The 16,971-nt window shown below is 37.0% G+C and overlaps 2 protein-coding genes across 2 annotated transcripts; one reads left to right on the top strand and one right to left on the bottom strand.

The window, feature by feature from the left end:
- Positions 1–1,544: 1,544 nt before the first annotated feature.
- On the bottom strand, positions 1,545–3,711 carry LOC120001453 (translationally-controlled tumor protein homolog). The gene is made up of 5 exons (XM_038849826.1): positions 3,562–3,711; positions 2,776–2,849; positions 2,355–2,483; positions 2,114–2,271; positions 1,545–1,986 (listed from the first exon to the last, which is right to left on the bottom strand). The coding sequence occupies exons 1-5, from the start codon at positions 3,587–3,589 to the stop codon at positions 1,869–1,871; spliced, it is 507 nt and encodes a 168-aa protein (XP_038705754.1). The 5' UTR covers positions 3,590–3,711; the 3' UTR covers positions 1,545–1,868.
- A 269-nt stretch (positions 3,712–3,980) lies between these two features.
- LOC119981125 lies at positions 3,981–14,599 on the top strand. The gene is made up of 8 exons (XM_038824189.1): positions 3,981–4,402; positions 4,514–4,572; positions 5,168–5,228; positions 5,761–5,897; positions 9,990–10,027; positions 13,285–13,313; positions 13,400–13,505; positions 14,286–14,599. The coding sequence occupies exons 1-8, from the start codon at positions 4,396–4,398 to the stop codon at positions 14,413–14,415; spliced, it is 567 nt and encodes a 188-aa protein (XP_038680117.1). The 5' UTR covers positions 3,981–4,395; the 3' UTR covers positions 14,416–14,599.
- The last annotated feature ends 2,372 nt before the right edge of the window (positions 14,600–16,971 follow it).

Here is a 16,971-nt window from a genome sequence, read left to right as displayed (position 1 = left end):
GATATTGGTCTGCACGGCTTTGTCTTCTTAATTCAAGCATCGGTCCATACTAGTTTGAGCAAATGAAAAACGTTTGTTACAAATTAGGAAATTTGTTCTATTATATTTGACAACTCACTTATTCTTCTAGATGATGTGGAATTTAGAACACTAAATCCCCTCGTCAATTGATAACTCGGCTCAACACCATCAAACTTTAACACTGCCCAATCGAGCCATGTACTACAGTACGAGGATGTATATATATCATATGTTTGGTTCCAACAAACAAGTCGTACTCAGTTATGTTATGTTGGGTTGGGTTGGGTTATCTCACATGTATCTTTGCATGGAGATATCTACAATGAAAGCAAGTCATCAATTAAAAAGAATCAATTGGAGATTAGGTGCCGGTGCATGACACCATGAGTGCTCCTGTACCCACTGATAATGACCTTATAATATTTTATGATTTAGATCTCACTTATCCCAATTACATAATAAAACCAAGACAAGGAAAGCTACGTGTTGAAAATTGTAATAGCAAATAAAGCACTTTGGACTTTGGAGGGGGCCAGGCCTATAACAAAACTCTGATGAGAGTAGCTTTAGTCACATCTCGATTTTTTTTAAAAACACCCCAATTTATGTTGACTATCCCTTATAAAAATTAATTGATGGGGTGTCTTTGGAAAAAACCAGAGTGTGACTAAAGCTATCCCTCTGATAATGCTTGTGAATTGGGCCGCGGCTTAGGAACAATTGAGCCATTATCCTTCCGAGCATGGCGAAACTTGGCCCAGTGAAATTGGGATGGGCTCAACGTTGATCCACCGAGTCCACTGCCGAAACAAATTTAACTTCTATTTCTCCTGGACCAGTGGACCCCACTTCATGGCTCGAGTTCCGTCGCTGAAACCATCAGCGACATTATCAGCCGTCCATTACATTCGACAAACAGTGCTCGTAGAGGATCTAAACGTGATTGCGTTGACGCATATAAAAGAGCGGTGATCACGTTGCTGTGCAGCCTACTACTCTACTAGTAGTCTTGCTTTTGCTCTTGGCGAAAGGTGGGAAATCTGCGATGGTGGTAGGCGTAGACGATAGTACCCACAGCTTGTAAGCGTTAAGAGTGGGTCTTGATCAGCTCTTTTTCCTTTTGGATCGAATCCGCCATTCAAGCTCGTGGAGACTCGACCCCTCCCAACCGTCAGGTATATATATACAACTATTTCATTATGATTTACATGCTGCATCATATCCACAGACCCACTGAAACGAAATCTAAACCTTGCAGAGCTGTTCTAGGAACTAGGAAGCAGCAAAGCAGGGGCAGAACTAGGAATTGATGATATGCTGGACTGCAATATACTAATTTGTTCGAAAATAGCTTACTCAAAGAGAGAAGCCTTTAAATGCTGAACCCAGCTTTAAGCCGGGAAGCATAAAGAAAGAAAAACTTGCCACTTCCAGGCCAGAATACATTCCCCAAAGATAAGGTACATAAGATGCGGTCAATTTTGTGACCCAATAAACTCCACTAATTCGGCACAAGAATAATATAAGTCTATAAAAAAACAACATGAAGGAATACTTTGACAGTGAATGTGTGCTCACTTAACAACCCACTTCCAGGGCACTGGCAGAATTATTATTCTTGGCCACTTGCATGCTCATATATCAACAGTAAGCTTGAACAAAACCAGAACCAATATAAATAGTAATGTCTACTACACAACAGCATACAATCAAAAGAACGTACGTAGACTTAAGTAAACCAGCACAAAACATAATCGAAAATAAACAAAAACCAAAAAACCCATGCAATGATAAAAACTAATACTAAAGCCAGAACTTTCTATCTTCTGGCCATATATCCTCACTTCTTAGCATTTGACCTCCTTCAAAGAATGGGCAAAGTACAAGAATGTCGGATCAGTGGCACCTTCCTTGTAGTAAGCAAACACCAGAGTAGCATCATCATGCATGCTCTCCCCCACGAAACTGCATGGAAAAAAGTGTTTAGAGCATCATACATGCATGTTAGCAAGTGTTATAAGGGTATCATATATGCACACACATATATAAGAGATTACTTAACAAACTTAGAAATAACTGACAAGAAACTTACAATTGGAGGTCACTGAGCTTTGAAAGCAGGAACTTAGTTGCCGATTCTATGTTTTTCTTAAATTTCTCTTGGTCTTCTGCATCCAGCTTAGGGGTCAATGCCTTGATGAATCTCTTCATGTATGTGACAAACTGCTTCTTGTCAAAAGCAGGTTGCTCCTGCAAAAGTGTCACAATTCTTATTAAATTATGCTTCAAAATTTTAAGCTGAAAAGGCTTCGATACCAACACACATAACTCACCTGGAGTCTAAATGTGTCGACAATGTCAACCACCTTGACAGCTTGGTCATCAACACCCTCATCCTCATCACCACCTTCTGCAGAAGGATTTGCGCCAATGTCTACATCAACTGCTCCTTGAACAACCCACTACAAAGCAAAACATACAAAGACTGAATCAGTATAAAATGTCTTGCATACAACGTCCAAAGGATATACAAATAAAATTCCCTCTTAACTGATAGATCTGAACAACTGTAATAAAAGCAGGTAACAGCCATCGAGGAACAATAGCCAACGATTAAATAAATAGGGCAAGCTACCTTTCTATATGTTTGTTGTACAAGTAACAAGCAAGAACAATAGGACACGTGATGCACATCGAACTTTCAATTGAATGTCACATACAACCTTAGTTAATCAAATATTAGCTTTTACCAACCTTTCCCTCGACCTCCCAGAGAATCCCATTCTCGATCTCCTTGTATGGAAATGAGTCGGAGAGGAGCTCATCACCTGAAATTCAAGAACTTTAATATTTGATATTGCTCAATGCCATTCAACAGCATGATTCAACAGAGAAAAACAATATTAGACAAATACATAAACAAATTCACCTTGACCTGGGCCCAAACTCCAAAGAAAATATAAAAATTGCAAAGCATTATAATAAAATCTTTCCATCCAATTATTGTCCACAGAATTACAAGATCATGGACAGTAAATCGCATCCAAACCAAATAGGGCTATAGGGCAGTTCTAAGTAACACAAATTTCACAGTAAGCCACCAGATCACAAAAGTACCAACTCGGCAAACAACCAAAAAATTGAGTGAAGAGCTAAATTCCGCTACTATAAAGCTAACAAAAAGACATATCACATCAATTGCTAGCATGGACGAATTATCCAATTATTGCAATTTACAGTATCTGATCCACGGCACATATGATTCAACAAATAAATCTACAGCCTATAGCGTTACTAAATAAAACTAAACAAAGATCCCATACTTCAATCAGATCCAACACTCATAAACCAAAAACTAACAATCACAGTACAACAATTCCAATCAAATCCAGAGAATTGCAACAGAAAAAGAAAACAAAACCTAAAAAAATATTCCTCGAATTGAATCGACAAAGTACTCCAATTAAACCAATCAAACAAGCGCTTTTGAGAAAGATAATAATCACAAGAGAAAGAGAAGACGAGGGAAGGAAAACATACCGGTGTTCAAGTCCTGATAGACCAACATGATTGCAGAGTCTCTCGTATAGATCTGGAAAAAAAGTACCTGAGAGGATGCTAGGAGACCGAGGATGCTAGAGAGGTTGGTCGATCGGTGCACGACGTCTATATATAGGCAAAGGTTTTGCCGAGAGCAACTGGGAAACGTGCAACCGTATAATTACAAAACAAGGACTTTCTTTTTCCAAAATTCCCACGAAGTCCTTCTCCGAACAGGGTTGAATGATTGCGCATGTCTGGAGAATATCTTTGGATTATATTCTCTATGATCCTGAGGCCGTGGGATTTTGGGTTGTGGCCCATGGGGGCATCATTATGTGCCCAATTTTGAGATCAGAATATGAAGCCTGGCCCAAGTTCTCCGCCCAATTACGATTTCGTCACGAAATGTGGAACACAACTGAATCAGTGAATCCTTAGGCAAATAATGGGCCTCACGGAGAAGAAATCATCAGGCTCAGTATCAGGAAGAAGCCACTCGCGTTGGAAGATGAACAGACGGGTGTGTCAGTGAAGCGATAGAGAGTCGCTCAATGGGGTTGGACAGAGGGATTCGCTGCATTCACATGAGGGAAAACGGAAAAGTGAAGAAATTCGAAGAAGATTGCAATGAAACAATGCAGATTTCTTGCGTGTATGACGAAGCATTGCAGGAAGAAAGGGAAAAACTGAGCAGTTATACTTTATACTTCAATTGGGACTGATGAAGGTTCTTCTCCGTTTCAAAAGGATGTATTAACTATATTATTCTTCAGACTAATGAAGATTCATCTCCTTCGAGTGAAGCAAGTGAATCCAAACTGAAGCATAAACATGACGGGTAAGTAAAGTGCTTGAACTTTTGTGGCCTTGTGTTTCCAAAATTTTGAGTTGGGATATTTTTGTCTCGAAGTTAATAGATCATCTTTGATGTGTTGTTTGGGAAGGTTAGGCCTGCGTTTTGGAGTTTTTAGCATTTCTGGGAGCTCAATTCGATTCCAAGCAAAGAAGGTAAGCTCTTGCAAGTTGCATATAGTGGTTCCAACAATTTCTCGCATTTGAGTTTGGGTTTCTCATGTTTTTAATTGAGCATATTTGGTGTTTGCTTCTAGTCCTACTGTCTAGGAACGTAAAATAATCTCATTAATGAATAGAAGTATAGAACCTTCACCTTTCAAGAAAAGGCAAAACACATTCATCAGTTGGCTTGGAAACCAAACTTTCAGTTGATCTTATCTCCAGCAAAGCTAAACTGGTAATAAAATGACTACCACAATCCATACAGTTTAGACAACTCAGACGCTGTGAGCCACCACATATATACTCCTTTTCCTGCTTTTAATGCATGTTTAATGTCTAGTATTGAGCTTACCATTTCTGTGCCTCCGCCAACACAGTTCCAATGCAAGGATTTTTGTCCTTTCTGCAAATCATGTTTCAATTCATATTTATCTGTTCTGTTCCCTTGTTTAGTTGTTTGTCTTCTCCTTCTTTCCTCTTCCTTTCCTTCTGAGTCACAAGTTTTCAAAGAGAAATCTGTCTAATGTCTTCCAACGTAGGACATTCATCATCTCGCATTGCTCAATGCTTGATTTGCTTGGAACAGGTCTTGGAAAATTCTGGCCGCGGGATCGCAAGGCTTCGCTGCTCTCATGTTTTTCATCTCGGTCAGTTTCGGTTTCTCTCTTTTTCTATAATTCTTTTTAAGGTATTCTTATTTTTTGTACATTACTTTTATATACAAGGCACGATGGAGATAGATTGATCAATGTTGTTGTACGTTTTATTTTGGCCTATGGAAGATTTTGGGATGTAATTTTCTTCTGCTTTTAATCTATCTCAATTTTAATTTCAAATGTGTATGTGGTATTCTTCTGATGGATATTATGGTTTACCAGAAATAAGATTCTTTAGAGGATTGCATCTATTTTTACTCTTTTGTTGATTAAGTGTAGAATTATGAATTCTGTGGCACTGAGAACAATTTGTGATATTTTGGTCATTAATCTAGCTCTTCCAAACTTCATTGAATGGAGTCATATGAAGAGCATCTAGGAAACTAAAAGAAATAATGATTCCTTGTTACAACATTTCAGTAATTGATATAATAGTAATGTCTTGAATTGTGATTATGGTTTACGATTGTTGTATGCACCTCTCTCACTATCTTAATGCTCTATTTATTTATTATTTTATCAGACTGCATTGGATCAGCATTTAACGCAGCGGGTGTTATGCAATGCCCTATTTGCCAATACACAGAGGATGGGGAGTGGAGATTTTCTGATGAAGGCATTGACAATCAAGATGTTCAAGCTCTACCTTTGACTGAAATGGTACAACTAATTAGGATCTCAGTGATTAATTTTATAATTTGGTTCAATTCAGTGATCTTAGAGTGGTTATGGTGTAGCTTTACCAATGCTGGAATTTAGCTACTTGGATGATAAATTATAGCTTTGCTGGGATAGTTTAATTTTGTGTAGTAGTGTTTTTGGACCTCAAAGTTCATTTATGACAATTTTGCTTTTAGCAATGTAATAATGGTTGGATTTCTTGACATGCCTATATTAAGTGAGGACGTATGATTTGCAATTACCAAGCCTTTTTGCAAACACAGTCTGTTCAGTTGATGCATATGTGCTGTGTGTATAGCTCTACCTCTCTCCCTGACTTCCCCCCTTCATGTTTCTTGAAGGAGAAAAAAAATTGCTCAGACTGAGATCTGAGTGGTTTATTTGGTCCTTGTGTGTATAAAATGTGGCGATGATAAGATAGATATACGATCATGTTTGACAAAACTTGTGCATTGATATCTTTAAAAACTTGTTAACTTGTATATATTAATCAAATAAGCATGTAGATTACACATAGAGACCTTCACACTGCATGATGACAATTTAGACTATGATGTACCTATTCCAACATTCCTTCAACAAATAAGACTGAGTTGGGTCCAATAGGTAGAGGGGTGGAATGATACTCTTCAGCAATAATCTTGGGTTGCAAAATGAACTGATATAAATTCATTATTTGGGCCATCCTTTTGGAGCTAGCGTTAAATAAATTGAATTTGGATGCTCCCGTGGAAAAGGTTGAGAAAAGGCTCATATGATGGGAGTCCAAAGAAACCAGAAGATTTAGGAGGATTAGAAGTTATATCTCTGATATTCCTGACTTCTTAACAAGTATTCATTGGAAAATGGTCATGACAGTTCCAAGGAGGGGTCTTTCACTGGCCAGCAGATGTTGTCTCCGTTATGATCATATCAAGACAAAACTAAAAACAAGCTTATTCAGTTAATTTCTATGTCCATATGTCGGCTGGTTTGGCTAGAAAGAAACAATGGAATATTCTACTCCAAGGAATCTTCAATATATGCTTTTATTAATAAGTGATTTCTTTGTTTGATGTTCTGGTATTTCCTTATGTTGTAACAATGTCTTTGAGGCTATTTTCTTAGTCCTTTTGAAGTTTTTGTCCTTGCACCTTCTTAGTGCTTAGTAAAAATTCTTTCCATTAAAAAAAACATGTAAGTTACTGAGTTCAATAATGATGAGATAGCTTATGGAGGAATACAATCAATGTTGCCAAATTCGTGAATGAATGAGAATAAAAAGGGAGAAAACAAAAGCCTTACATGGGGTTTAGGGAAGAATATTTGGCAACTTTGGGAATAATGGAGTTTTCACGTCTTTCCTATGGACGGACGAGTTACTTTTTGGGAGGATATACAATGTAGCCGCGAAGTCTTCAAAGATTACATACCCTTTTTCGCCCTTTTTGTTTCAGATTGAAATAAATAGGCAAAAGTTGTTGAGAATTTCCTATGATCATATGGAATGGTCACTTGGAATGTTTCTTGGAGGGAGGTTTTGGATTGGTAATTGAGGTCTTTCAATGATCTTCTGGAAAACATAGTAGTTATAAGGTTCAAAGTTGTTACGCCAAACTTTTTCAAATTGAGAGAGAGGATGCAAAGATTTCCTTGGAGCAAGTTTGGGTATCAAAATGTGCTAACAAAGACTGATATCTCTCTATGAAGGCCGTTTTGGGAAAAATGTTAACAATAGTTGATCTTAATAAAGAAGGAATTGTGATTTTGAACTAGTTTTCATGAGGGAGAAAGAAGTCACGCTATGGTAATGATTAATGAATACTTGATTACAAAAGGGGGAAACTAAACAAAAGTGACTCACTTTGAAACTTAACAAGAAAGATGTGGGGTACTACCAAGTTCATGGATAAGTAATTAAAAGTCAAGGCCTTTAGGGGGAAAATGTTTTATCACTTTATCTTTTTGGATTGTTTGAAGTAATCTACTCCATGCTTCGCGTTGGAGTACAAGGCTCTCAGCAAGCAAGCGCTACGATGAAGCAGAGATCAGAGTTCCATATGAAGAATATTAATTTATGCCTAAAGGAAGTTGAATTGGCATGGTTGCTGCCTCGGTTGATGAAGACGTTGCATAATATATTTCACGCTTTTCCCAATAGAGTGAGAAGGGAACTCTTAGTATCTATAACTAGAGAGTCCCGGGTTTGATTCGTACTTGGTGATGAAAGTTAAGTGTAAGCTATGCTTATCGTTTGCAAGTGATTATTAGTATCTGTGGTTTACATTGTAAGGATGGATCCAGTGTAAGCTTACCTTGCTGAGGTTCCATGTCAATATGTCATTAAGGTGACAATATGTTTCATTCTTTTTTGATGCATCTTTAGCAGTGTGCGTCTACATATAATTATACCTTTTTTTTTTGGATATTTTAAAGTAAAGAGTAAAAACAATTCCATTACCACACTAAACAAAAGAATGATAAGCTATATGTAATCTCGTATGAAATACTTTCAACTGTGAACTGTGTGAAACATATATATTCCAAAACCTTAAGTTGATGGGAAGCGTAACATTATAGGGAAATGCTGTAGTGAGTTGAAAACAAAGGAGGAAAGACTTGCAAAAGTTGTTAAGTTACAAAGCTTTGTACAAGGTATTACTAGAATGATATCGTAATCTTAGCAAAATTGTCCCCTCTTACAAAGTATTTCCTTACTAGGTTAGCTTGTCTAGTTTCAAGTGCAGAGCAAGTCTGGTAGCCCTAACTGACTGGCTGGTATAGTGTGCCTTGTAGTCAATTGAGAGAAAAAGTAGCATTTCTAGGTGAGTAGTACTATCATCCTTCAAACTGGATATTGAGAAACAAGCTTTATTTGATTTTTTTTTCCCCAAATTCTTTAATGGCTTAGTGTACTGAACTCTTTCAAGATGTTTTATAAATAATGATGACCATTTTGAAAATTTATCCTCTTTTCATTTAATCCCTCCTTTGTTTCTTTCGTTGTAAAGTTCTTCGAAAAGAGGGTTGTTTTGTCCAATTATGTTAAAAGAAGGGAAATTTATAGGAATGTGTATAAGCAAAAAGGGTAACTGGTTGCATATTACCTAAAGAAATATGATAATAAATGAAAAGAATGAGAAATTAATCGGAAATATGGTGAGAGAGATGAATGTGAAAAAGAAAAAAAATAGTTTGTTAAATTGAATGAAAGTGGAACATATTGTTTGTTGGTCTAGGTTTTCTAATCCAAGTGGATTATCTATCTCAAACATGTCATCTTATCCTTGTATTTATAGACTTGTTAGTCTTAGTCATGCTTTTTTTTCTTGGCGAGGTTATATTTATGGCTTGATGAATGTATTTTCCCTTGTGCATTGGTAGTATAACCGCACTTTACAGAACGATGACTCTTTTGGTGCTCTAAGAATGACATGCAGTTATTTATTTTTTTTATAGGAGATTTGATTGTGTTGCATAATTATAATGCGTCAAAGGTTCATTATTCGTCTTCTTTAAGTTTCATTGGAAGAGTTTTTTTTTCCTTATATTTTTTTTTGCTGAACTTTCATTGATTTGGCATGTCACTTCATGGACCTGTTCATTTCACCAAATCTGTCATATGAAAGGCGTCTTTCGATTTAGGCTCCATGGGATGATTCATTTTACAGCCCAAAGTTTTTACTTGTTAAATAGCACACCTCAAAAGTTTAATTTGTCCTGTTCCACAATCCTACTGAAAATGTACAAATATCATTTGCTTACTGTAAATGCATGAATTGTCAGATTGTATGCCTTATTTAGGACATCTTTGCATATATGGTGCTATATCTTCTTTGTTAATGTCATAAATTATCGTATATTTAATTATTCTACAGGCTAACTTAGTAGTTATGTAACTGTTTGTACGTGTTTGTATATATATATATATGTATATGTACTACATCACTATATGCATTGTGATGGTCTCTAGTTCTGAGCAAGTGTATGCTTCTCAGTTCTCAAAGAAGTTTGTTAAAGTCTTATGTTAATACTGAGTGAGTCTAGCGCATATATCTTCCCCTGATGTCTCTATTTTTACTATTGTTTCAGCTGCCACATGGAGCCCAAGTTATGCAGAATCATGGATGGTAAGTAAGTGCAATCATTGAGTACTGATTATATAGAGTAAGTATGCGATTTGGACACTTGCGATTGATTGGTATATGCAATATATGATTTTGAAAGCTACATCAATTATCAAGGGACACTGGGACAGTATAGTGAGGAAATGTGCTGCGTAATTCTTCCGTTGATCCATAAATTTAAAGCTATAGAATCTAGATGCGCACATTTTTATTGGAATAGTGACATATTCTTAGGTGATGTAACAGTATATATGCAGTGGGCTCACTCAATTATGATCGAGAACGCCATCCTTATGAATTATGAGGCACAAATCACTTCTTCCGTTGATTCATAATTTTAAAGCCATAGAATCTAGATGCTTGCATTTTTTTATTGGAGTGGTGACATATTCTTAGGTGATATAACAGAATATATGCAGTGGGCTCAATTATGATCCAGAATGCCATCCTTAAGAATTGTGCAGCACAAATCGCAGAACCTGTTTCTTTGCTTGCAGGATAGTGCGTTCCTTGGCATTTATACTTGTATACAAGTATTAACAAGTACCAAAACCACTAACCAAAAAAAATTCAGACCCCCCAGATTGGTAAAGGATCGAATAACCCCCCCTCCCTTTTTTTCTTCTTTGAGGAATTATACCACTAACAAGTATTAAGGTTCCACCATTTGTGAACTGCGTGGGAATTGTGGACATGAATTTATTTGTCAACAAATGCGTGCAAAATCTTTCTTTTCCGCAAGATCTGATTATGTTGGTGTTAGATTTATGTAGCTACAGACCACAGTTATCTTGTGTGGTTGGGGGGGGGGGGGGGTGCAAACTTCTTTTTTCTCTGGGTTGCAACTCAAATTGCAAGTCCTTTTTTCCGTTTTAGGTTAAGATCGTTTAGTAGCAGACTTGTGTTCTCTATCTGAAATAAAAAGTGGAATTATGATACAAGTACATTTTGAATACCATTCAACTGCATCATGCACTTTCTGTTTAAGGCTTGTTATAGAAAAGATAGCCTCCAAAAGTGCAAAGCCATGGCAAGTACTGGAGTTCCTTCAAGCTTTTCTCATTCTTGCTGTGTCTGGATATGTAGAGGTGGAAAAAGGAAACAAGAAGGAATTTGTAGGCTCTCATACACTTGTTTGAAATATTAATGGGAAATAGGAGAGGGACAAATCTCTATACAATACCCCCAGGGTTTCCAGCAGTCTGAGGACAAGTTTTGGGCTCTTGTTCTACTTGCACTGCTGGGTGCCCCGAGATATGGAAAACATGCATAGTGGTGTTTTCTTTTCTTTTTAACCTTTCCGCTTTTGGCTTGAGTAGGTCGTTCTTCCAGTTTTGCTTGCCTCAATTGAATTTCTTTTTTTGAAAGACTTTTGTTCATCCGTTAACTTTTTCCCCTCTTTGAACAATTGCTTTTAAAAATTTAAAAAAAAAAAAAATTGCTGGTAAATGTATAAATTTGTGAGGAAAATTATCTGATATTTACAGCTGGTTGGAGTTGATAGCAATTGGTATCCATGGTTTTTCATTCCCGCAGGATTTAGGGGTGTGTTTCGTGGATTTGGTGCCTTTCTTTCAATGTTTTGCTATCTTTCTGTTGGCGTTTCTCTTTGGTTGGTTTACTGTTTAGTTCATTGTTCTCTCTGCTGTTGTCATGTCCGTCATCGTAATTTTTTTTATGGTTGTGGTTGGGTCAATGCCTCACCCTGTTTCACAAAATTGGATGCTTCTGCATGTCTTTTTGTGTGAACGCTCGCCTACATAAATTTAAAAGCCATCCAAATTGAGGGGGTCTTGGAGGTGGGTAATTTTGAATGAACTTTACCCAAATTTCCAAATATTCTATTAAATCATTATTCATTACCCATTAAGCATTGAACGATATATAGCAATCAATTGATGCCACAAGATCCTGTTATTTCCTTTAAGTTGAATATTTAGATAATGGGAATGACAATTGTGTTTTTAACCCTTCATTTCTTTTCTCAATGTCCCTGCCACCTTATCCTCTCCACTCCTATCCTTTTAGAGTCCAAAACATTGTGTAACGCCTACAAAAACGTTTGCTCACTTGACTTAGTTAACAATCCTATCCTAGGTCTTTGATCAAAGAAAAATAATAATAATTTATGTTATGTAATATTATGTTATGTTGGCCACTCAAGGAAAAAGTTGTAGCTTCTTTTACCCCTATTGTAAGTTTTTCAAATCCCATATGTGGACAAACTTTATTCAAAACAATGACTAACAATGGTGACCTATAACATGTTTATCTTTCTCTGCGTTGCATTTTAAGTATCTCAGTGTGGTGCATGGTCGTCATGTTGTTTCTGTTGTTGATGTTCTTATCGCTATTTTTTTGGAATCCAAAATTTTTATATTACGTAAATATATTTGTCTTATCATATATTTATGAAAATATCCTTGTTGTTTATATGGGTGTGATTTGAATTATTAATTGGTTTGGCAAAGCGTAGTGAACTTTCCTTTTGATATTTGTGGTAGTGAGTGACGTCAGTAAAGATGTTAGGTAGGAAATTTATTGTGCAAGATTTGAAAATATATTAGCCTTAATTTTCTTGATATTAATACATTCTCTAGATAATATAATTAAATTTTTTTTTTCTATCCCACATCGAAAGAATGTAGGTTCATAAATGATTTGTTCCTAGATAAATATATGGCTTAGGTAAATTGAAGCATGCTACTTGACATCAATAAAAATTTTGTCATTCTGCCGGGTGTGCGAGCATTGCAAGTGTTAGATTTGTGGAGTCAAGGGTGTTTGACTAGTACGATGAGGAACTTGTGGGTAAGTGCAATAATTACATTTAATAAATTTCCATCTTGTGTTTCTTGTTCTGTAGGAGCTTCTTTTAAGAAAAATCATTGAGGGATATATTGGGAGTATTAAATTTTAGTGATGGAGGTATTTGACCTTAATTGTGATCCACAATGGCAACAAAATGCCTGGGCGGATAGGCTTGCCAAATGGGCTGCTGTTCGGAGGATTTCCGTCAGCATTGCTACTCGATGTCTCACTGATCTCTGTATTTGGCTTGATGTTAGGAATAGGATATTAACTTTCTGACTTCATCAATACTGTTTTTGTCCAGAATTTTTTTTTTTTTTTTTGAGTTTTGGTAAAAATGGAATTGCAATCCCAATAAATCTCTGATGGATGTTATGCTCACACTTGTAGGCTCTAGCAACAGAGTTTTTTTCCTGCTTTTTGACTAATTTTTGCTTTGAATTTGGCAGGGAGCACAACCCACCATTGATACGGACAAGTAAGTTTTTGATCATATATATCTTTTTAAGGCATTAGACGAAAGATTTTTAGGAAATGCTCTTACAATTATTGTTACTGTGGCAGATTGGGGGATAGTAGGACAACCTATTATACCGAGTGGGGTTGTCATCCCCACTCATTATCTCCCCAACCAGTTCGGGTTCCATTCACTGGGTGGCCACCATCCTCTGTAAGCTTTGAATTTAATTGTTACTCTTCTTTATACATCAACACTATAGGTGAACATGTGACCCAGTGGTAGAGTGTTGGGGATGCAACCTTGAGGTCATAGGTTCAATTCCCGAAAACAGTCTCCCTGTCCACATATTATGTGGAGTAAGGTTTGCGTACATCCTACATGTCCTCGACCCCGCCCATTGCGGGAGACTCGTGCTCAGGAGTTGTTGTTGTTTACCCTTAAATATCAACGCTGACCACTCATATTTTTATGGTTGATTTCATGACCCTCTACTTGGCATGCCAGTATGATGATGCTACCTTAGTTATATATTTAATTTCTATCATTGAATTTCATCTAATTGATGTCGTCGATGCCTCGATGATGAATTCAAATTGTGAAACAGTAATACATGATAGTCCCATTGCTGCCTCCACAGTGTAGTAGGTGTGGTTTGTTAGTTTGCAATGACTGTAAGGAGGCTAATAAACATTGTGATAAAGTTTTCATATGATTGTTAAAATGCAAGTTTTACTCCTCTTTCGTTTGATGAAGTGAAAAAATCTTAGGCTATCAACTCCCATGCTAACATGAGGAAGCTTTGTTGAACCTTGAAAGTGTAGTAAAGCACATTTATTTTAGTTGCAGTAGTCTGTGAGGAGGCAAATAAACATTGAGATAAGAGTTTTTCAGTTGGCTGTTGAAAATAAGTTCTATTCCTCTGTTCTCTCTGCTTCTGGATCTTCATCTTATATTTTTTGGTGTTCCCCTTGCATGTACCTCATTTTGTAGCTTCGATGGTGGCTACTACATCACTCCTAGAAGCGGTGTGATCCATGGCGGGTCAGTCCACGTCGCAACTTGGTGGGTGTCGCAGGTGGTGGGGCCGGTGGTGGTGAATTACATATGGCACCCATATTAGGAGTGCTACAAAATGCAGACCAGATTGAAATTGTCCCAGGAGACAACTGTTTTTGAAGATCTTGTTATTGTATAGGGCATTTCTACAGGTCTTGTATTTGAAGTAATTTCTGCTCTCTGTTTCAAGTGTAAATGTACAATGCACTTTTTCTTCATCAGATTATTATGTATAGTGTTTACAGTGATGTATTATTCTTCCCTTACAAACTTCCCATTTACTGCGTTTTAATTTGCTCCCTTAATTTCCCTTGAGCCCAAACTATCAAGAAGTTGTAATGGACCGAGACTTAAGGCCAGCCCAAGTTGGTTGTCAAGAATGGCCCGAATAGTCTCTTGTCCGGGCCAAACTGGACCAGCCCATTTATGATTTTGTCCAGACAATTTGTGCAATTGAGTTGGAAATGTACAATATCGAAATTAAGGATACACTATTAATGAGCTGATGGGCCAAAAGCCTAAAGCCCATGGAGCAAGAATCTGGAGCACAACCTGATCATTAAAAGGCCATATTACGGTGCATACATAGCAGGCCTCGTAACTCGTGAGGAAGAAAATTGGGAAAATTAGGGCCCAGTGGCTTATAACAAGAGAACTTTTATTTTGATGCTTATAAAAAAACATTTATAAGTCGGTCACCTTTGACTTTGACTCAAAAAGGTCTGCTCACCTTGAAAAGGCAGGTGCACATAAGCAATTACTTGGGTGATAACTTAATGATCAATCTCTCTAATTAAATTGTATGAACTCAAAATATCTTGAGTTGGATTCCCATTATAAGTAATATTCTTGTGATCGTATTGTTGAGTTTTGCTCAACTTACTCTATCATTAGTTGAGAAACTTATGTACTACAGATCGAGTTTAAACACACATCAGATGTCTAAATATCAAACTTGTAAGGTATTGTTCTCGATTAAAAATATATGAGCATAGGATACTTAGATAATAGATTGCAAAGACCAAACTATTACTAGTAAGAACAATCATAATGGGAAATCATAAGATTTGATCTTCGTACTGGGAAATCATAAGTAATATTCTTGTGGTCGTATTGTTGAGTTTTGCTCAATTTACCCTATCATTAATTGAGAAACTTTTATACTATAGATCAGTTCAGACACATCAGATGTTCAAATATCAAATTTGTAAGGTATCGTTCTTGATTGAAAATATATAGGCATAGGATACTTAGATAATAGATTGCAAAGACCAAACTATTACTAGTTAGAACAATCATAACGGGAAATCATAAGATTTGATCTTCATGCATAAAAATGTCTCCCACAAGTCACAAAGTGAGAATGGTAAAAGATAATTACTCCCCAGTCCCCACATGTTAATGTCAGTTGAGCATAAAGCCTGCAAATAGACGTCAGCTTCTGACAAGTAGTTGTAGTTCGTAAAGTTGAACTAATAATTTGTATCTACCCCTAAAATTTAAAAAAAAAGAAAAAAAAGGGGGGGAAAAAATGAAAAAAAAAATAGAGGAAAAGAGAAAATCCACCTGGCCACGTGAGAGTGTACGTAGTTCAGGAACCAATAATAGATCAAGATACCACAAAAAGAATCCCAATAAACAACAAAAAGTGAAAGCCCTGGAAAGTGCGCCACCAACCACCAGTACGCCACCGTGCATTGACTGTGCCTCCACTCCAAAACCGTCACGTCTTTTATGTAGGCTCATTTTCATTAATATTGTTGAAATTCTCAACACAAACAGATATTATTTGCTATGAACTTAAGTCTGCACGGATTTTTTTCTTACGGATCGGATTTATCGATTCTTAAACCTAAAAAAATACAACTTAATTAAACTTTACTTGTAGATTACTCGGAAATAAGATTTTTAGTCGTCACTACATCGGAAACAAGTGCCGACTTGAAAATAAAAGCAGGCAGTGGAATGAAGGGTAGTTCTGTCAAATATTGCACGTAAATCTTCTGTTGATACAGAAAAGCTACGTATACAACTAAATGTTAAAAAAACAAAAAGTCAAACGCAGATCTACACACCGGTTTTGACGGATCATTCGGAGTCATCATCACCACCGAAAATAGAGACACGGTTATACAGCAAAACCAGAACCAAAATGAGGAACAACGCGACGCCGCCCGGGGATCCACTGGCGCGGTGGATGGAGTCAGGCTGGCCGGTAGAGAAGATGGAGTTGAGGAAAGAGCCGCGATCCGAGGAGAGGAATTGGATTGCTAGGAGGAGCGCAATGGGGAGGAGGAGCAGGCCGAAGGGGCTGATGAGTTCGGTTATGGCCTCGGTGATGGCTTCTCCCTGGTCGCCAAGAATGAATGGAGTAAGAACCACTATGGCTACTACGACGGCAAGTAGGATCCCGTGCGGTGGTCCATTGTGCTGTCGATCTTCAATCATTGTTTGTTTGTTTGTTTGGAGTTTGAGAGAGAGTGTGTATGGGGTTGGGGGTCATGGAGAAAGTATTAAGAACTCTTTATGGAGTTTTCAGTTTTGTGTGGTCAAAAAGCGCATGTGATGTGAGACGCGTTTGTCTCTGTTTTTGTTTTTTTTTTAAAACAATTTTATTATT

Source organism: Tripterygium wilfordii, chromosome 1 (assembly GCF_013401445.1).
Source record: "Tripterygium wilfordii isolate XIE 37 chromosome 1, ASM1340144v1, whole genome shotgun sequence".
Classification (NCBI taxonomy): domain Eukaryota; kingdom Viridiplantae; phylum Streptophyta; class Magnoliopsida; order Celastrales; family Celastraceae; genus Tripterygium; species Tripterygium wilfordii.
Note: the sequence above shows the minus strand (reverse complement) of the source record. Positions and strands in the feature narration are given on the sequence as shown.